Source organism: Poecile atricapillus, chromosome 9, assembly GCF_030490865.1.
Source record: "Poecile atricapillus isolate bPoeAtr1 chromosome 9, bPoeAtr1.hap1, whole genome shotgun sequence".
Classification (NCBI taxonomy): domain Eukaryota; kingdom Metazoa; phylum Chordata; class Aves; order Passeriformes; family Paridae; genus Poecile; species Poecile atricapillus.
In genome coordinates, this window is record NC_081257.1 from 11,666,425 (window position 1) to 11,688,385 (window position 21,961).

The following is a 21,961-nucleotide window of genomic DNA, read 5'->3' on the forward strand; positions in this document are numbered from 1 at the left end:
CCATGAATATGAGGATCTTACTGTATTTAGAGGCAATAAAAAAGAAATGGATGCAACATTTTCATTTAGTAGTAAACATGCCAACATTCCACATTAGATCTCTTATTTGCACTTGTCTCTTTCACTGCTTGAGTCCTCCACACCCCATATCTCTGTTAACACAGTTCTGGAAGTGCATTATTCTATGAAAAACCTAACATCAAAGTTTCTTTGCAATTGTAATAAAAACATACTTAAAAATAACTACGGTTTATATACTTTTATTGTAAATTTCCTTTGTCTTATTGCATTCGGATGACAGCATTTTCTTTAGAACAGTTTACAACATAAGAACATTTTTATAAAAAAAAAAAATGCGTGCAATGTAATCCTTTTCGCAGGCTTCTTCTGATCCTCTTATTGTTCGTGCTTTCCGTGAGGAAAAGATGGTGCACAGGGTGAGCTCATCACAGGGTGATCTGAGAGAGAGAATGATACAATGATGGTTTAATTTATTTTTTCTTACACAGCAATTAGGTCAAATTATTTTGATTCTGTACTTTACTTCATTAATATCTACCATGTAGCATTCTAAGAAGCAGCTACCATATAGCCTCATATCAAATGGGCAGAATTACAAGCCAAGGAACTGCATCATTACCTGCCCCAATTTAGTCTTTCAAGTTGGGATGGTCAATTCCTTTTCCTGACCTTCCTCCTATGCAATGCATTTCCTATCAGATGTTAATAACCTGCAAGACAGGAAAAGGAAAAAAAAACCCTAAATTGATCTGTAGCTCATACCATTATCCAACCCCTTAAAACAAAAAGTAAACTGAGAAATTAAAATATAATGATAAGGTAAATTTAACTGAAAAATTAGAAAACAAAAATATTCCCAGACACATGCACAAATTGTTAGCTCTGTGATCACAAACATAAATACAAGTGTGACTGACAAATAATTTATTCACGGAGCAAACTTACCACAGAAAGGCTGGTAGGACTTCTGTGGTTCACCGTGAGGAATGGGCCACCCTGAGGGCCCCCCTTTAGTTCTTCTGCTACACCCTGATGTTCTCCCCATCTGCAGATGTATGCATACAGAACAATCCCTATATACAGAATAAGTACCATTTTATGGGGTTCTTTTGAATTAATCAATGACTGGTTACAAAATGAGAAATGGTCAAGTTAATGAGGCTTGCTCAGGAACCAGACTTGAATATGGTTCAAAATTTAACTTATTGGTTCTCTTTCGTACCTATAGGAAGAGGAACTGAATCTTTCTCTCTTGTTTTGAGCATATTAATGCGACCAAATTTGTTAGAATAGCTTTTAAAAACAGTTCTTGGAAATTTAACTCAATTATCGCAGCTTGTCTGGTCATAAACAATTAGTCTGCAATTATTTATTCACAATAAACAATAGAGGTTAGAATTAAAGAATTTTTGACACTTTTTTGACACATTGCTGTTTTGCTTATGCATTTCTCATGGGGTTGACTGTTGTGTTGGTTTGGGATGTTGTTTTTTTTTTTCAATAATTAAGATTCATATGACATATTTTTACCTTAGATTACTCAACAGCCTTTCTCATGAGGTAGGTCTTTCCTGATAGTTGTGTGGGTTTCCTATACTTGCACACCAAATATTCTAGGCACAGTGTTTAAACATGGTCATGCTCAATTACCAACATCTAAATGCAGATTTTCATATCCATATTTGGCTGTTAATCATTATTTACCTATATCCATGTGAACTGGGAAAGTTTACTTTATCGGCAGATATCGGGTGAAGAAAAAGCAGACTCTGTACTTCTGTTATTAGATTAGCTCTATAAGGTCATTAAATATGGATTGAGGTGATAGTAGACCAGAACTTTCAAGCCTGAGTGAGAAGAGATCTTGCCTCAGGGTAAGGCCTTAAGAACACAGCAAGAACTCAGACACAGCAGCAATAGCTGGAGAGCAGGCAAATTATTTTCCAGATAACACAACTTATGCAATTAACCTCATGGGCTTCTCTCATTATTCAAAGACCTGTGACTTCAGAATCTGAGAATCTCAAATCTGAACCAAACGATCTGAATATTCTTATGGCTGGAAAGTGGGATAGCTCAAAAGTCTGTCAGACATTTAACTGTAATTTTTAAGTATAGGTACTCAGAATAAAATATTTTCATGAAAACTTCCTTGCAACAGTGGAAGGAACTGCAGGTATCCATCACTTCCTTTCTGCACATGTTCAGAAGTGCCTCTAATACTGCCAGCACTAAGATACAAAGTGCTTGCTCAAAATTGAAACATATCTGAATTACAGAACATTCTTTGTGTTCCTAGTGGAACTCAGCTTAATGAGGATGTTCAGACTGTGTACTGCCCTTCCACTCTCGAGCAGCTCAGCTCAGTACACATGTACTGACTACCTTCACTAGGGGTGGACATCCTCAAATATCCACCTGGGAAACACAAGATTACCATGGATGCAGAGCTTCTGTCAAACTGCTGGAAAGCTACTGGGTTTTCTCTACAGGAATTCTGGAAAAATCCCAAGGTGCTATGGAAAAAGCATTTACCATTTTAGTAGAGTTTGAGGACTAGAAGTTTCATGGCACATTGAAGTATCACAAAGAAAACTCTCCCCGCAGCTTTTGCAGATTGTAAGAGTTTTGCACATTTTTTTTTAGTATAAATTCTGTATTTTCACATGAATACATATAAAGCTCACTGAGCTTCAAAGGTGCTGGCCCTGAACACATCTTGTGCAGTCTTTATTTTCTCAAATTTATTTCTCAAATTTTGCTCAGTGTCCTTCAACCATAAAGAAATTAAGATCACATCCTATTAAGTTCCAAATAGCCTAAAATACCAGCAGAGCCTATTCAAAGAAGCCAAGCAAAATTTGGAACAGGTACATCTCACATCTACTTCTCAGACTACTTCTCTGGTGATATTACATGAAAACAAAGCATCATGAACATTCTAAGTTATGAAATTAGATTTTGTCAAGGCTTTAAGCAAAATCATAAAAACAGCATTGTTCAAAGGGTTTGCCTTCATCAGAAAAAAAAAACTGCTGAGATTTTGATGCCAGTAATTTCCAACAGAAAACATTTAACAGAAAGCAGTCTGGGCACTGCTCAGGTTACAAGTGAACGTATTTTATACTTAAGCCTTTGCATTACCGTAACACATTATCTCATATAATTAGATTTTTCCAAAACCTCTAGAAAATGAACTTTCCACATGCTCTGGATTTTTGTTTAGGCAATAAACATGGTGTGCATAAACTAAACAATGCATTGTAGTAATAGGAATTATGAAAGAGCAACACTACAGCCTAAAGGATAATAGAAATAGTTCTGTAAACCATCAGTATCTCTAGCACAATAGGTCTCAAACATTTTACAGACCTTCAGTTTCGATCTTCATACCAGAAAAAAAGGGCAGAGATGAAAAAAACTCATTCAATATAAACCCCCAAAATATCCTCAGTACCAACTCTGAGCTCCAAAGCTATTCTTCTACTGCTAGGATAATGTACACACAGTCTAAGTCAGTGAAGATCTTGTATTTTTCACATGTCACCCACCAAGCTACAGTATAAGACTTTTCTCAGTTACTTTCTGATATTTTTGCCTTTCCTGTTTTCTTACTATTAAGCATTGAACAGATGGCCAACTGAAAATAAATAAATAAATCACAACCCATACTGTAATAATCCATGAGGTACTAAAAAGAAATAGTTTAAAACCATCTTTTAATTCAGTGCTATTTTATCTTAACACTTAAAGCAAGACAGACTTTCTTTCACTAAAAAGTCAAAGAATTGCTTTCTCATTTAACCCCAACTGAGAAAATGAACAAAAAAGTTAGATTTGATTTCTCAATGCATTAAATTAGACAAGATTTACAGATTCATATATAAGCACACTATATTTTGGCTCAGCTGTTATGGTACAATGACATCTAAAACAGCTTTTGACATGTGCTTTCAAGATAAAGCAATATATTGCTTCCAGTTATCACCTGCAGTGTTGACAATTATGAAAAATTATTGACACCTCATTATTTTCATTCCCTCTTCCACAATCAACCATTAACTCAGTTCCTTTTCAAGAAATCCCCAACCAGTCCCTTAAAAATCCCAAAGAACTTTGTTCTTTACAGGTCATTTCCTGCTTTTTTATCTTGCTGGTTTCCAGGTTAGGTGAGACTCTGTCTCTGAGTGTGACAACATCTAAAATCTCATGTCCTTCAGGAGCTTGCCAGCAACAAGAAATACAAGTGTAATGGAATAATGACTTCCAGTTCTGTCATCACATTGAACAATCCCAATACAAATTACTTTGTTCAGGTACCAGAGTGCATAAATTCACTCTTAATAAACTGGTTTAACACAGCTGAGAATACAATGAAAATGTTTAAAGATATTTCCTTTTCCTAGCAAGGTTTTGATAGGCTGTTCACTCAAGAAAGCATTAGAAAAACTATTTTCTGAAGTACATCTCCACATGTGCCATGTGTTCTGTAAGGGACTCCAGAGTTACAACATGCCCCATGCATGTATCGCCTCTCCTTCACAGGAAGTGTCAATTTTTAAATTTATTTTTACACCAAGACTCAGGATGTGTAATGCTTCAAATCTTAAATGTTGGATGGTACAGTTTTGACATCCAGAGCTCTGAAGGCACACAAAAGATGGAATTAGTGCAAAATATAGACAGTTCAAATTTATTTCTGCAAACAAAATAGGTGTTCTATAGAGAATTACATTCCTACACTCAAAACCTCGCCATTTACTTCTAACATTTATAAAAATTTTATTGTGTCACTAAAGAAAAGTCACTTTTGCATTTGGAAACGTTCATGACAGAAGCATTGGTATTATCACTGTCTCAATTATTAGAAAACATTTATGGATGCAATAAACACAAGTTTGAATTTACACTGGAGAAAAAAATAAAATACTTGTCTAAAGTATTGGTCTTCAGAATCTATCTTTTTCATTAAACATTTTACATAGTACTCCTATGATGCAAAAGAAATATACAAATCATCCCCCAAAACATTTTTATAGATCCATTAATACCACAAGTATCACTTTATATAAGATGCTATACATAGTATATTACTTACATGGACTACTATATTCCTGTAGCCAGGAAATTCACTTGGAAAAGATTCATAGCTTGTACATTGACATGGATTTTGTGTTTGTATTTATCTAGATGCAGCTGTCATTCCCAAGTAATTGATTTTTTGAGGAGGTTGGGAAATAAGTGTAGTCCAAGCTGTGCAGCCAGGCAGGTGTGAGAGGCAGGCAGGCACACAAAGTTCCTGCTGTGCTTCACACACCTGGAATGGAGTTAAAACAGCTGCCACTTACTCTGCACCTGCATCAGGGCTGCACTGCCAGCATGGAAGAGGGGAGAACAAGGCATGACTGCTGCTTTGTGCCCCAGGTACAGATGAGAGTGGAGGGGGGTGTGAAGTTGAATACAGAAAGAGTCAAAACATCTCAAAGAAATCCAGAGGACAGACAAGCTGGTAAACTTTACTTTTTCCAAGCTTCTTGTCCTGGTGCTTCCCTCCCAGTGAAGCCCAAGCACTATGTAACAGTTCAGGAAAGAAAAGTTCTGAATGTATTCAGACACAGATACTTAACAATAATTCAAGGGGAATTCAGAGAGACAGTAAAATGTTAAAGCTGCTCTTAGGACTAACAGTTCAGGGAAGAAGGGCTGCAAAGCTCCAAACAAAAACGCTTTTCTGATACCTAAAAGTGCCAAGTAGTTTTCTCATTTTTTCAAGGTGTGTCAAAAGGAATACAGGTTAGCATATAGCTTGATTAAAAGTGTAATTCTGAAACCTGTCTTGGGCAAAAATTTTGATTACAGCTTCATCACAATCACCTGATGATGAGACACAGTAAACACCAAAGAGAGCCAAAAGTCTCACAGAAAAGTCTCAATTGTTTCATCTTGATACTGGCTTATACGGTTACTGGTGAATTCCTCCTTCAAGGTGAAATGGAAAAGGGATGGTAGACAAAACTTCAATACATTAGATCTGGAATATTTAGCTCTGGAAAAGAAGGGGAGGATGTTCTCTTGGAAAGAGTTCTTGCAGTTCTTGTTCTTTCATAAAGCTGCAAGTCGCTGCAGCCTCAAGTCCAGTGAAAGACCAGAAACCCTAATGACTGCCAAGCTCACAATACATAATTTTGACCTGGAGGGAACACAGTCAAATAAATTTAGCTGTCATAATGGCAAATGCAATTATTAAAATAATGTATAAAACCTATTTCAATCTGACAAAACAAGCTTTCTTGAGAAATTCCTTCATGCTGTATATTGCCTAAATTTTACTTTCCTGCAGTAGATATCTATCCAAAAGATTGCATAACTCCTGGAGCTGGCAAACTAAACATGTTAGGCCAGCTCTTTTGCTCCTCTTCCCAGGAGAGCTTCTGCTCCAAGTGTCAGCATTTTGTAAATAACTAGTAAGCATTTCACAAATATCACAATATCATGATGCATATACCAAACCCTGCTTGGCAGCATTTGTAATTGCACAGCCTACACTTCCCCTCATTTATGGAGTTCATCACTGCTATTCTGCCCAATGATTCTAGCAGGAAGGGATCATAGGCAATATTCAAATGCATCTGACATTAGACCTAAAGCTCCACAACATTGAATGAAAGATGTTTGTGAATTTCAATCACCATAAATTCACATACTGGTAACACTCAGCCTGCTAATAATGAATTCATAATTTGTTTTCAAAGAAATAAAAGGAAAGTTTTTAGGAAGCTTTCTAATTCTATTTTTTCTATCAGACACTCAGAGAAAGAACATTCAGGTTTTCTGGATGTTTAAACCAGTATTATTTTAGCCTTTGCTGGAAAGCAAGCCATTCAGAAAAAAATGGTTAATAAATTAAAGAAAAATCTTGCATCTGCCACCTGGCTTCCAGATACGTGTGATAGAGACAAGAAACCTCTCCTGCTGAACAACACAGAGGAAACAAATGCTCAAAGTAGCCCCAATTTGGAATCCTTCCAGAAGCTCTGTCTTACCATTCTGAAGCCACTATTGTTTTGATAAATTCTATTATCTGCATTGGTGTTACAATGAACTTTTTCCTGGGGGCCTATGCTCCTCTGTTCCCAATCTCTTGGTAAGAATTCCTTTTTCTGGCCAATCATGCTGTGCTTTAATGATGCAGATGGGGAGTAAGCACTGCCAAGACCTCTGTAAACACTCACAATGCTGTTGAGAGCCTGAAAGGTAACATTATTTTGATAATGGTTCCTGAAACTTGTTATCAGCAGAAAATCTTTTCTCTGCCACATGTCCTCCTATGTGAAAATATGCCATTTGCAAGCTGAGAGCTGAAAATTACTCTCTCCAGGCAGATCAGGAACAAGTGAGAACAAACTGATTGTTCTGACTGAAACACGCAGGTGTTCAGTCCACCAAGGCTCTGAAACAGACCAACATTTTTGTTGGGATAACAATGCATTTGCAATAAAAATCCCTCCTCCTTTGCTACAGTGGTATATATCTTTTAATGGAATATAGATTCTACTTCCTTTGTGAGAAAGCTCTACAAGGGGAAAAAATTGTTAGTGGCATGTATGTCTAGAGGCACTAGAAAATCAGGAAAAATTCTCCACCTCAATGATACTGTAACTCTTCATCAAAACAGATGTTTAATAGATGGCAGTAAAGACAACAATTAAGGAGACAATATATTGGGTGTTCTCATCTATTGGACACCCGCACAATCATTTATGAAATACCAAATAGCAACAAGCTTAATTGCTTGTATCTGGGGAAAGAAAAGTTCATCAGCAATGACATTGCCCATGATTCTTAAGGCGTAGCAGATGAATGTGCTTTCTCCATGAAATCCCCGTTCTTTTGGCAGTTTCTTCCTCCAGATATTGAAACATATAATGCTGGAGCCCAGTGTCTCACAGGTGCCCCAAGCTGAGAGAGGCGGGGGTTTAATTCAGCACTGCTAAAAACTTTCTAACACCTGAAATGAGCACTCCCCAATGTGCTTTCAGATGTGTTTTAGCTGTTGCAGTATCAGAGCAGATACAGTGAAACTCCAACCCATTCAAAGAGGAAAATGACCCCTTAGGTTTGCTCTTTCACTTTTGTAAATCAAATTACAGTCCTTGACTAACACATTTGGACCGAATTCCACTAATCCCTTCAGACTGCATTCCTGATTTTCTGTAGAAAGCTGCATTATCCATTTCAGTCTCCTTGCTTTGGTTCGTAACTTCGCTGTTCTAAACTGCATTCAGATCACAGACTAAAATAAAATCTGTGTGAAAATGTCTTTACATTGACTACTATTGTAAAATGAACAATGAAATATAACAAATAGGGTGAGATTGTCTGTGAAAACAGAACTGAAACACAATCCTCGTTCAAGAGAGCCATCTAGTGCCTTCATGCTCTACATGAAGGATGCAAATCTTCAAGTTAGCTACTGGCAGATTTTTAGGAATTATTTAGGGCCTCATATTTTCCCTCATACTTTCAAACACCTTGGAATCAATGCACTGTTTCTTGCTCAGCATCTGAAGACTATGGCTTTAGTTAATAAACCTGGCAAAAATTCAGCAGATAATGAAAAAGTAGAAATTTAATTAACTCAGTAATTGCAGGAACTTGCTGAAAGGATCTCATGAACTGAGAAATTCCTGACGTTCTCCTTCTAAAGATCATGTATTAGAGAAATATTTTTTCCAATGTTTAGTTTTTAATCAAATAATGAGTTAAAGAAATTAAACCCACACATCTTAGCTTATATTCATTGTTATAAATCTAAAACTTAAGACCTAGGTTCTTTTATAAATAAATTTATATTCAAGGAAATTAAATGTGTAAGAGCCAAAGCAAATTAAAGCAGTGTGACTACAAAAAAATAGATATCTAGATGTTAATTATCTGTTAGGAAATGAAAATAATGCATTCTCCACATGCATATTTTAGGGATAAAGGTGTGTGAAGCTCATTACCTTTAATAAATAGTCCTTTACTAGCCCCATTGGGAAGTCTTAACCAAAAAATACTGGTTTGGATGGAATTAGGAATGAGACAACAGAGCAGAGCAATGGCAGCATAAGAACTTGGTTAATGGAGGATACAATAGCCAAAAGTCAGTGGAACACCACTAAGAACCTGTTTGCAGTTACCAGTACAGCCTGACTTCTGTATCATGTACAGCATTTCTCTATCAATAATTACATTACTTTCCTTTTTTTTAATAATATCAGTGGAATTTGGACTATGTAAAAAATCTTCCTTTATCACAGGTCTCTAGGAGAGAACACAAAGCATGTACTTAGAAAGAATACATTCAAGTGAATTGCATAAAAAGCAATTCTTATTTATAAAATGAAAAATTTTATATATAAAAAGCAAGGCAATGAAGAACATACAAAACTAGTAACTATTCTAAATATACTCTACTTTATGTCTATTAGACATAAATGGCTCTAAAACATTTGGATTGTTTTGTTTTGTAAAGGGTTATGTTTCAGGGAGGAGATGATGTGCTGCTAAATAGAAATAAAACAAGCAGATGAAGATATTGGCTCCACCTACGGAGAAGCTACAGCAAACTATTTCCTTTAACAGTGTAGCTAAGCAATAACCAAGTCTGGATTCATTTATTCCCTCAATTCTAATCCTATTCCCCTTAAATCAGTCAATCCCATTGACCTCATCTGACTCCAAAAAAAAAAAAAAAAAAAAAAAAAATTACAGATTTTTGTGCTCAGTGCTTTCAAGCATATCCACATTTTTGGTGGATATGTCTTTCAGAGCACATTGAGGTTATTCATCAATATTTTAGTCCAGTCTTTATAGGGAGATGGAATATATTTATAGCCATTATCAAATTTTGTATTTGTGCATAAATATATTGAGAGCATTATAATCATGTTGAAATACCAGCCTCAACTGTTAAAAAACAAAAAATAATTCCTATTATCAGGATTGTCTCACAAGCCAATAACTACATCTATAAAATTAGGATATGATAATCTATTAACTAAATCAGAAATATTGTTTTGTAAAATAATTTAATCTAACATTGCACTTTTCCTTCATTAAGCTGAGTTTTAGGTGAAACTTTGGAAAGGGTTTACATTATTAGCTGTGTTCTACTACCTACAATAAAACTTTCACTTTTATTACTAAAATAAGCCAGCACACACCAAGGCAAAACTCATTTTCTTACACAGAGTTTAAGACTTGTACAAGGAAAATGTTTAGCAAATTAAAAACTTCTTTTTTAGCAGACTGGGAGGGTGAAGGAGGGAGGAAGTTGTTTTTCAAGATGAAAAGACGTTTTCTTCTTTTGAGTCATTGCATCCTTGTAAAGGAAAAAGCGTGCTCATACATATATATGTATATATACAGATACAGACTCTGGTAGGAGATTGGCCTCTTGCAGTTTTCTGGAGCTCCAGCTCATGTGACAATACATGGATTTCCAGTCCAGGTAAAAGGCTGAATGTTGCCTGAACGTTTCCTAAGACAAATGAGTCTCAACTTAGCTAACACAGAGGGTCTAAATCAGACAAGTGTACACTGGAATTCGAGGGTGGCCAGCTCTCCCCTTCCCTGGAAATTCAGTTCTGATTGTGAGAAAATAAATCAACATGTCAGAGCTGTGAGTCACCTCCATAAGCTACAGCCATTCCTACAAAAAAGGAGAGGAAGACAGAGCTGGAGAAAAGTAATTACATTACAGGATAATGAAGTTACTGGCACAGAAATTAGTAGCGGCATTTTTACAGAACAGGGAATATGAAAGAAACCAAAATTGATCATTTTTCTCTATTTCATTGTGGCTTGTCTCCAAAATCTTGACATAGAACCAGAAAGTAGCAAATGTGTGAACTGAGAAAAGAGCCTTGCAAAGACAGTATTTTACATCTGGGGACAATACTTGAATTACAGCAATTCAAGCCAGTACCCAGATTGCCTTCTAAAAGGATGCACTTTCCAGGAATGCTGGCAGGATCAATACTCATCACCTCCATACATAGAAAGGTACAGAAATCCAGCTTATTTATGGATCTGGTTTTTCTCTCTTCCAAAAATAATTCTTTTAGTTGTGAGCATGAGAAATGGCAGTTTCCTACTGACAGCTTTCTCATATATGAGATTCCAAACTACTGGTGGTGGTGTCATGTAGGTCAGTCCTGCTTTTAAAGAAACTGATTTCTAAATGAACAAAGCTTTCCAATCATTTATGGACTTATAAAAACTATTGCAAGCGAGCACCCTGGCAAGAATATCACAGGTCACAGCAAAATCTGAATGGGCTATGTTAGAAGTAACAACTGTTCTCTAGAGCATAATCAGGTTCTGTCTACTTTCTCATGTCTCCAGCAACTGCCAACACTGCAGAGTCCTTCTGCATACTTAAGGGGTCACCTTAAAAACACATATTACTATTGATATTTTGATAAAAAGCAATTGTCTTTATAGTAAATTATAAGATTAATATTTTGAGTTGAGGCAGGAGAAATAAAAGGAAAGAGGTACTAATGAGCCTAATAAAAAAGCTCAGTCTAGAATGGTTGTTAATCTGTGTAACCAACTTCAGGGAAAAAACGGTTGGTGTCGATAAAGCATTTCCTTAGTAAATTACTACTGGCTCCAGTGTAAGACATTTACAGTAAACACCCCAAGTCTGCAAGGCATCTGTTCTATTCACAGTGGAAGAAGGAACTTTGCTCCATTAATAACTTTAAAAACATGCAATAACTAATTCATGATGGCAGCTCAAATCCTATCAGCAGCCTTCGTTATTTGACCAAGCTGAGTTCAAAGATAGAGCAAAGTTTTTAAAAACCCCTTGAAAGTTTAGAAGTACATTTTAAAATATTATAGAGATGCGTTGTTCTTCTTTCTACTAAATATGAAAAATCTGTAACTTTAAACAGTGAACAACATTATTTTAAGAATACATGCAAGATAAGAGTTAAAATGTGTGTATAAAATCCTATATGATCTCAGAATTTGTTTTAGTGAAATTGTATGTTGTACAGAGAGGGCATGTGTAATATACGTGTATGTATATATAATAAAATACTTGCTGGAATTTTAACATTTGACTTCACTAGAGACTTAGTGGGACTTTGCCCTAGGCAAGATTTTAATAGCAATAATAAAAAAATACTTAATGGTACTTAGGGTAAATAATGTGTGGTCACTCTGTTTAAAAAAAAGTAATACCAAACATCTGTGCTAGATTTCCACATGATAAAATCCCCATATTACCTACAGTTCTCCCAAAGTTATAGAGAAACAAATGTTTATTTAAAATTCTAGAAGAGACATGTGATAACCAATTTAAGAACTTTAAGGCAGGCATTTTGTGTTTTCTGACAGGAATGTACATTTAGTGATCTTCATGATACTTAATTCTGAACATGAAGAAAGCCATAGTATGACATTATGGCTTCAAGACAAATTTTCAACCACAAACAGACCAAGAATGTCCTGTTCCTTAAGTCTACTTGCAAAGACCACTTTGTTCCACACAGGACACATTAATTTCCTTATCAAAGCAAAAGCCATTCTCTTTTTTATTTTCAGAAAACAACAATCGATTTCATCTACCTTTGAAAAACACTAATAAAAATACTTGGGTGAATTTAGTTCATTAAAGACATAGGATTCAGTCTTACAATGATGGAAAACCAAGTTCAATCTGGGCAGAAAGCATGAAACAGAGCACAACATTCTCTTAAGAGGCTAAGTCTCCCAAACTGAAGCCGAAACTCATGCTCACACCGGTACTCAGAGCTACATTTGTTCTCTCTTGCTTTGTGAATCTGAAACTAAGGAAACCTTTCCTATAACTCTCTCCAGGCTGGGAGTTTGGCTATCCCTGTGAAAGCTTATTGCTTAGACTTTAAATTCCTTGATACAGGGAAAGAAATCTAACCCCAGTTTTTGCACAGCTTATTTCCCAACATTTTAGTGAACCTTGCCGACACTGACATTCTTTGCTATTCCTGTAAAAGTGCAGGATTCCAGCTTGAGCTTTATTCTCCTTCTCCTGCTCTATAATGGGCCTCACATTTGCCATTTCTAAGGCCCTCAAACACAAAGCTTGTGTAAAACTGTCATCACAAGTTTGCTTCTGTGAAACAAAGTTTTAAAGATGCATGGATTGCACACTACAAGAAGGTACAATCTTTGAGAGCCACAAAGTCAACACATCACAGTTATTCTGTATCGCCTAAGGATATGAAAGCAAATGAAGAAAAAAAATATTGTTTTATTTTCTGGAGTTATTTCTCTGCCTCTAGTACACTAGCCAATTCCATGACTCTCGCCTGTACTTTCTCTAAGAAATACCATCTAAAGCCTGGAGAAATTCCAGATATTTGAAGGCAGCTATAATTATGAAATTCTGCTGAGGCTACTCATGGGGGTGGGTGGGGGAAAGGCAAGAAACAATCAGTGGCTTAAAAACAAGAAATTTTTGCATGATTCTTGGACATCAGCCAATCAGAACAGTAGAATATTTATTTCTGGTAATGTGCATTCTTGTGTGAAATGGAAAAAAAAATATTAATTGACAAGGTGGTAGAGGCTTACAGACAACAAGATGTTATTTATCTCTACCTAGTTAAGTGAACTTTGATCAAGTTACCAGCTAGACAAAAGCAGCTGTGGAATAACAAAGAACACCTCCCTTACAATGCAGTTCCCTGTAGGATCAGTGCTCAGGGGGTGCAGGTCAAGGAGAGGGAACTGACATTCATTTCAGATATGAGTGTGTTGGAGGGGTTGCCCATAATTCCCAGTATTTCAAAACCACTTGCTTCAGTTTCTCTCTGGTAGTTTAATTCATCTGGTTTGGTCAAAATATCACCCACCAGTGATTATTAATAGCTCTCTACACCACCATGTTGAGTTATCTAAAAGATGAACAAAATTAATGAAGAAAAGAAGAAATTCCAGCTTTGCACTGTTTTAAAGGACTAAGAAATGAACAGCATAAGAGAGAAAATTATGGCTGCATTAGGGGAAAATATGGTCAAAAGCTCAGCAAAATGCATGTAAGACTTGACCTTTCTCCAGCTAGGCTGGTACACAATTAGATTTCATGAACTGAAAAATTCAGAACCAAAGAAATTTTAAATTAAATACCAACAGCAAAGGGCTTATGAGAAGTCCATGTCTCCACTACATTTTAATGTAGTGTTGAGGCTGTATAAAATCAGCAGTCTTCAGTTAATTTTTTCCATATTCAACTTCATTTGCACCACATTAACATTTTTTCATGGACAGCACTCTTTCTGCTGGAAACTACAGCAGAATCATTGTAAAGGTAAACTGGCACACAAAAACCTTATTTGCTGAATAATTTCATATGATGCTACACAGAATTTTCTCATCCTTGCTTCACAGAATGACCAAATCATTAAGGTTGGAAAAGACATCCAAGTTCATCAAGTCTTTGAAAATCTCCACCTTGTCAATCAGACCATGGCACTGAGTGCCACACCCAGTCATTTCTTGAACACTTTCAGGGACGGTGACCCCATCACTTCCCCAAGTTGTCCATTCCAGCATTTAACAACCCTTTCCATGAAGAAATGCCCCCTGAACCTCCTGTGGCACAGACAGTTTCAAGAGAAGCACCAGAAATAAAATAGCAAATCTAATTAGAGAGAAGAAACAGCCATCCAGGATTTGACCAAACAGAACATTACACGTGACCCAATACTAGTTTCTCAGAAACACACTCAACACTTGAGCTATACTTCAACCTGTAAAAATAAAGAAAGCAGAATATTTTAAATGATGTTTTAAAATGACAAATATTTTGTTAAAGGTATAGAAAGATTAAGACAATTTGAGTGAATACTAAATAATTCATGAATTAAATTCATTAAAAATGTATTCAAGTTCTAGCTTACTTTTAAAGCATTCCCTGGAGGAAAAAAAAAAGTTCAGTAACTCTGCCAGGTGATTTACACATTTAGGATGAAAACCTACAAACACTAGTACAGGGAAAAAAATATCAATCTACCAGGCAGGCTGCTGCAGAAGATTCAGCCCAGTAACCTTTGTTTTATCATCTTGAGAACCTGTATCGTGCAGGACGAAGACTAAAAGCAGAGACAGAAATTCAAATGAGCGCTGCAGAACAAGGATTTACCAAGCTACACGTAAAGATCAAAGGTTGATCTATTTGGACTTTTAACAAATACATAATACTTTTAAACTATACATAATGTCTGATGTTACTTCAAAGCATGCAGACAACTTTCCATAACAAGAAAGCAAAAGAAAAAATTTGAAACTTTGTACATTTTCCAAGAGTCCACCAGAACAATAAAATCCAGAGTCCTGGATAAACAAACACGCACTTACTAAAACATTTTGTTTTTAAAGAGTTCCTACAGCCTACACATCATACTTCCAAGCTCCCTATAACAAACATCAAATATGCAGAAACTTAAAAAAATAAATAAAAATAAAACCTATAAATACTATGTGCAACAGAAAGAGAGCTGGAGAAGAGACTGCACCCAAAGCCTTGAATTCTTAGAAAAACAAGGAAATCGTGAGCCAGAATCTCTAAAACATTAGACAGTTCCTGCCAATCTGGCTGGGACAGATTCCAGGCAACAAATCTAGTAAAATTTTAAACCTTGACCACTTACCAAGGTATATCAGCATGTCCTAAGCAGTAATTCCCATTCTATACTTGCAACACTCCAGACAAAACCTCAATATTCTCATATGAACTGAAGGAGAAACAACTTTTTTCCCTGCCCCTGAGAACAACTTGGGGGAACATCAAATTAATTCAGAATAAATACAGGAAAAACATGCACAGTCCATAGGCAGCAATAATATGTCCTTTCAGCATGCCTTGGACTAATCAGTAAATTGGATGCCAATTGGACTTTACTTGGAAGCTTACATTTTATCTATTTTTTGAGCTCAATTTAGTTCTCCCTGCCCTTGATAATTGTTCTCATTAGAAACTTTCTTCAAATTTCCTCATGTCCCATATCTAGGCAAATTAGGGCTCACAAGCTTAATTCATACTGATAGAACAGATGAAATACAATCATACAAGCACCCATCCTTGAAAATAGAGTGTATGCAGACCTCAATCCAGAAACTTGTCTGCTAGTTTATAGAACTTATTCCCCAACCTTCTCTCATCACAAATTCAGTATCATGAGCTCCTTATGCAACTCCTTTCAGAATCCATTAATCCATTACATCAGTTTTAATTAAAATTCTGCCTGTGAAAAGATTCAGGATCCACACCTTCACAAGAAAACTTTACTGAAGTGTTTCACGAGATTTTCCACTTTCTAAGTTTCAAACGGGCAGCAGAAACTACTGAGTCCTCAAATACATATTCTAGGTTAAAGAACATAAGCGAAATATAAAACAATTTGTCCATAGCAAAGAAAATATTTTGACAACAGTCTCTAGATGAAAATAGCTGCTCTTAATCTCGAGCACTAATTCTTAAGCTCTTGCACTAATTTCATTTGCACTTTGATCTGTCAGGCAAATTGATGTTTTTCGTGACCACACTGCTGCTGAGTTTCTAAGCGAACAGACGTGTTTCTCCTGACTTCCCTTGCTGCGTGTAGGTTGTGCACCACCTCCCTACAAATGTTCACCCTCCTCAGCAGGGTATCAGTGAGCAAGACTGGCCCTGCCTTGTTTGCCTGACAGAGCCACACGAGAACACTGCTGGGATCTAAAGGGGCAGATGGGCTTGACACCAGGCCAGATTTTCTTTCAATTGTACTAATCCAATCATACCAAATGCAGTCCCAAAAATGCATTTACAAGTGATGTGGGCAGCTGGTGGAGGTGGGCTTGGGATCAAATTTAGGTTTTCTCAAAGTAGAGCACAGCCAGCAGCACAGTGTTTTAATGTGACATTATGGTATATTTATGTAAAAAGTTGGAGTATCCCCACATGAAAATACATTAGAAATCCACATAGGCAGAAGCCTTTGTTTATATGGAGGGCAAATGATTTTAAACACTCTTTTCAAACACCAGAAGCACAAAAATCCAATATAAAGGTAGCATGCTATCATGACTCTTCAGTTAGAACAGCAACAGGTATCACTTCCCTCTTCAGTAGGTTTAGCCTTGACTTGCCAGATATATCACTTCGTCAAAATGAAAGGATAAAGAAAGTCTGCAAAGCAACATTTCAGAAACAATAAGCCCAAATATACTTACTTCTCTTCCATATTCTTATTCTTTCTTTCAAATATCATACAGTCCTGCTGAGTACTTATTACAGATGTAAAACAAATGCATGCTATCCTTCTCATCAAAAAATTAGAGCATATAAAGAAAACACTTCAATACTTTAATTATATGCCTAAAACTGCAACAAGTTCTGTGATTATTTTTAACAAAAATAGTTATTTTAAACAAAATTAGTTTTTCATTACCTCTCTAAGATGCATGTTTTCCTTCTCCTTCTGATCTAAAATCACTTCTAAATGATTAACCTGAGATTCAGCCTCTGCCATCCTCCGAGTTCTCTCATTGTCATCTTCCATTCCTTTAGAAGGCAAACCTTTACTTTGCAACATCTCTAAAAGCTTTTTTATTGATTCATCTCTGGCATTTAGTGTTTGCTTTTGTGTTTCAATCCTGAGCTCCATTTCTTCTAGAGTTTTTCTCAACAGAAAGAGCTCTTTAGCTTGTCTATCATGCTCTGCCTGAAGTCTTCGAAAATTCTCCTCTGTCAGCTCAATGGTAAAATGCTCAGCCCCTCGGTTCCCACTTTCTTGCTGGAGAAGATGGTTAAGGTCTCTCTGGGTTCTAAGCTCATCTTGAAGTGCCTGGATTGTCATTTGCAGATGCTGCAATAAAGAAGAAGAAAGAAAAAATTAGCTTAGGATCTGAATGTAGAATTAGTATTTGATTAAAGTTTTTTGTATGCTGTTATAAAAAGTCATTAGAATTAGTAATGAAAGTATACCAGATGACCATATAAAATATCAAATGTAGGTGACAATATTTGTAATGGTATCTTTAAAGTGCTTCTAGAAAGAAAAAAGAAGACAACATATACAGACACAAAATAATGTCAGCTACAGATAAAATTGACAGCAACAAACACAAACACTAGGCAGTGACACATCCATTAGAACAATCAAGGTGTACCTACAAAGCTCAAAGACTCAGTATTCCATGTTTTCTAAATTACTTCATAGACTAAAGATAAATCTGCTCTTCAAGGCGCTCAACAGAACTGCTGTTTATAAAGTCAATCAAAGCCCTCACTATAATTAAAGGGGACTTTGGGGAGGGGCTGAGTTGGGGCTGGTTGGTTTCATTTTTTTCATTTTGGAAGCTAAAGCTATGAACAAGTTTAGTAAACAGGATTACTGTATCTCTCAAAAGCAAACAAAATAACTCACGATAAGCAATACCGAATTTTGAAAAATAAATTTACTGCAAATAGTGGACAAACCTTTGTTCTTCTGGCATCCAAAAACTGAACAGCATGGTAAATGAAAAAATGAAGCAAAATCAACATAAATAAAGGTCAGATGCAAGCAAAGGAGATTCAACAGAAAGAACTGAATTCAACAAAAAGTATCTTCAACAGAAAAAAATAATTTTATTGAGTTATACAGAAAGGCAACAACAAATTCACAGTACTCAAATATATAAACTTATAGACAGACTTTACTCAATAGACGTGACAAAGAAAAATATATTTGAAATAATCAGTCCCATGGTAAATTACAACATTCCTACTGGACATTGCTGTTCTTTTACACTTTTAGGTTTTTCAGAACACTGTAACTTGTCTTACTATATTTATGCTACAACTGAGTACAGGGATCTATCTCTGTTCCAAAGGTACATTGCACTCCTTACTCAACACAGATCAAAATCAAAATGGATTTTGCCCATGTTAAGGTTGGAATACAGATAATTAGCCTAAATTGCAATGGTTTATGATGTTCATTTCAGATTGTCTTTATCTGACAATTTGTTTTTCGTATTATCTTTTTTCCTCTACTCATTGCCTACACAGCATTCTGAGCTTTTAGAAGTATCAATTCCTGAACAGTCTCACTGTTTGTACCAGAGGACGTTTAACTGAAGGAATTAGGGGACTTAAAAGCATGCCATCAGACCTTTCAGGTTTAATTGATGTTCTGCAACTCCACATTCTAAAAACAAGAACAACAACAGAAACCACACTAAAAAAAAAAATCCAAAACAGCAAAAACACAGACACCAAACTAAGAACAAAACTTCATTTCATTTGATGCTACCTTCATGTTTTACACAAGTACATGTAAATCTGTCGGGTTTTAGCAATTATTTTAACTAAATCAAAAATTCAAACCCTTGACAAACCAACCTTTTGAAATCACCTTAAGAAACCAACCTTTTGAAATGTTTTTTATCAATTATTTCAAATGGAAAAGAAGTATTATCAGGGTAGAATTCAGTTAGACACTCTGAATCCGTTCTATCATTAAAGAAGCACTACTTTAATGTATGTCCAGATATTAATTCTCTTAGTACCTGCATCTTATTAGGCACACATTCAGTTGAGAGCATACACATGTAGGCCGCTCATTCAGAGCCCTTTATTTAATGGCAATTATTACCTTTTCTTAATCTCATCATCTTTTTAATTAGCTACAATAAGGTTATAAACTCCAGTAAACTTAAAACTCCTTTAGAGGTAGAAACTTCCTCACTTTGAACCTACTGATGTGCCAACTGTTTGTGACCCCAAGACTTACTGCACCTTCTGGATTCCAAAATTATTTCACTGTCCTACTTCTCACACCTGACCAAGAACCTTCTCTGTACTACTGTGCTACAACTAAGCAACAGCAATATTCAGTAACTACCAGTACCCCAGAAACAGTCTAAATCTTTTCCCTGATCTGAATAATGATTTAAGATACATCCTCCTGATGTTAAATCAGACAATATTTATTCATGCTACCACCTATTTACAAATGAATGGTTTTCCAAAGTCAAGTAGTCTCTATATATTAAATGTCAATATGTCTATAAAAATATAGCTGAGCAAAAGAAAACTAATTCTAAAATATTATGTTTTAACCCACAAATAAAAAGTAAACTTGACATACACATTGTTTACACACTTTTAAATGCAAGCTGCGTTTAAAGAAACAGAAATTGTTGGATCAACAGAAAAATAATTAGCAATCAGAACTCAAACAGCAATTCTGGTTAAGATAAATGAGACAATATCCTTTTCTGCCCCCAGCAGCCTGTGCATGTCCTTGGGCTCTACCCAGACTCACTTTTGTCACTAAGCATGACAGTAATCCTGGCTGCTTCTCCATAATTATGTTAAAACTAACAGCCTCAACTGTGGCAGACTACTGCTACATTGATATAAAAGAATCCATTTTTGTACACCTTCAAGACTTAGATCATGGTGGACCAGATTTAGATTTCTGCTGGCACAGATTTTTGTATCTGCAGCTTGCTACGGAAAGGAAAGAACAAATGTTGTGCGGGTGGAAAAAAATTGTATAATTAACTGCAGGGGAAGGGATGTAGGAGTGCTGTGAATATCTGTCACATGGCTGTCATTACAGACACAGAACTTTACAAGATTTAAAAAAAAAAACGTGCAAGATCTATCACATTTTTTATAATTTCTATTAAAAATCGACCAGTTGACCAGAAATATTTCCATGCCAATTTCTTGACAGTATATAAATAGTTCTCTCAGAACTTTTTCAATCCTTCTCCACAGCCCAGCTCCATGAAGCAATCCATGGAACTGTGAATTGCCCCATAAACTGAAACAGAACTATAAAAGGAAGATTAACTAATGGCTCTTCCCAGACTTCAATTCACGTTCTACACAAGGAAGTTCCTCTCGTCGATGCCAACTACCTACACCCAAAAGAATTGCCTGCTGAGATCTATTCTGCCTCAGTGTGCTTTGGGCCACATAAACGCCTGAAGAGCATCCCAAAGCTGCAAACGTGGTGATTGGTTTGGAGAATGAATTCACAAGGAGACTCACTGATTTCAAATTGCATGTCCACCTACAGAAGCACGCAACTTCTCGTGCTTTGCACCATCACACTGCCACCAAAAGCAAAGAACACTTTCGAGAACACAGTCCACTGGATTTTAGCTCCTGATTCTCCTACTTCTTTCCCACCCCAGTAAAGAGAGAATTGACAGGGCTGAATCAGCAGACACAGTCTAGTCTCTTGGCAGTAAGAAATATAAAATGATACAGAAGAAAAAAAAATCCTCTTCTGTAATTGTATGCTACAGAAAGTTAGAGCTATATCTGAACAATACACCTGGACAAATATAACAGCAAATTATCCTGCCAACCATACTTGCATTCTCTAAAATCAAGCTTCCTTATTTTTTCCATAATCTATCACTGTTCCATTTTAATTCTTCACAGTGTGAGATTCTATCATCAAAAGGAAACAGACTACTTAAAGCTTTCTTATGAACTGCATCTAAATCAATTTGTATGTTAAATTTAGTTGTGCTACTGAAATAAGTATGAGCATTAGACTTGCAAATATTTGTAACTAAGTATTGCTAAAGAAAAGCATGCAAATCCTAATTTTCTTCTGTAAAGAAAAAGAGAAAAGGAATTGGAGATATTTTCTTCATTACAATAAATTAGAAAATGGATTCTCTCATGCATTTCCTCATCTGCCTATTACAATACATAAATCTGGTATCCAAAACACACCACTGAAAATCAGTTGACTAGAATTTTGCCTGAGTAAGACAGGACTGACAGAAAGAATTGGAAGGAGAAGACAGATCTAATTTGTGAGGAATCACAAGAGATTCTGACCACACACAATGAATCTTCAGCATGAAAAATTCTGAGCGTGAGATGTGAGAGAGCTTTTGCATA

General features: G+C 36.0%; 1 protein-coding gene and 1 long non-coding RNA gene across 2 annotated transcripts in view; both read right to left on the reverse strand.

Moving 5' to 3' along the window:
- The window catches only part of ERC2 (ELKS/RAB6-interacting/CAST family member 2), a 395,998-nt gene that overhangs the window by 339,624 nt on the left and 34,413 nt on the right, over positions 1 to 21,961 (reverse strand). Inside the window, exon 2 of the mRNA XM_058844563.1 lies at positions 17,493 to 17,909. Coding sequence (XP_058700546.1) covers positions 17,493 to 17,909 — 417 coding nt within the window. The remainder of the gene's footprint in view (positions 1 to 17,492; positions 17,910 to 21,961) is intronic.
- On the reverse strand, positions 358 to 15,145 carry LOC131581928 (uncharacterized). Its single transcript, XR_009278230.1, has 3 exons — positions 15,077 to 15,145; positions 641 to 731; positions 358 to 458 (listed from the first exon to the last, which is right to left on the reverse strand). It is a non-coding gene; the product is annotated as an uncharacterized LOC131581928 (long non-coding RNA).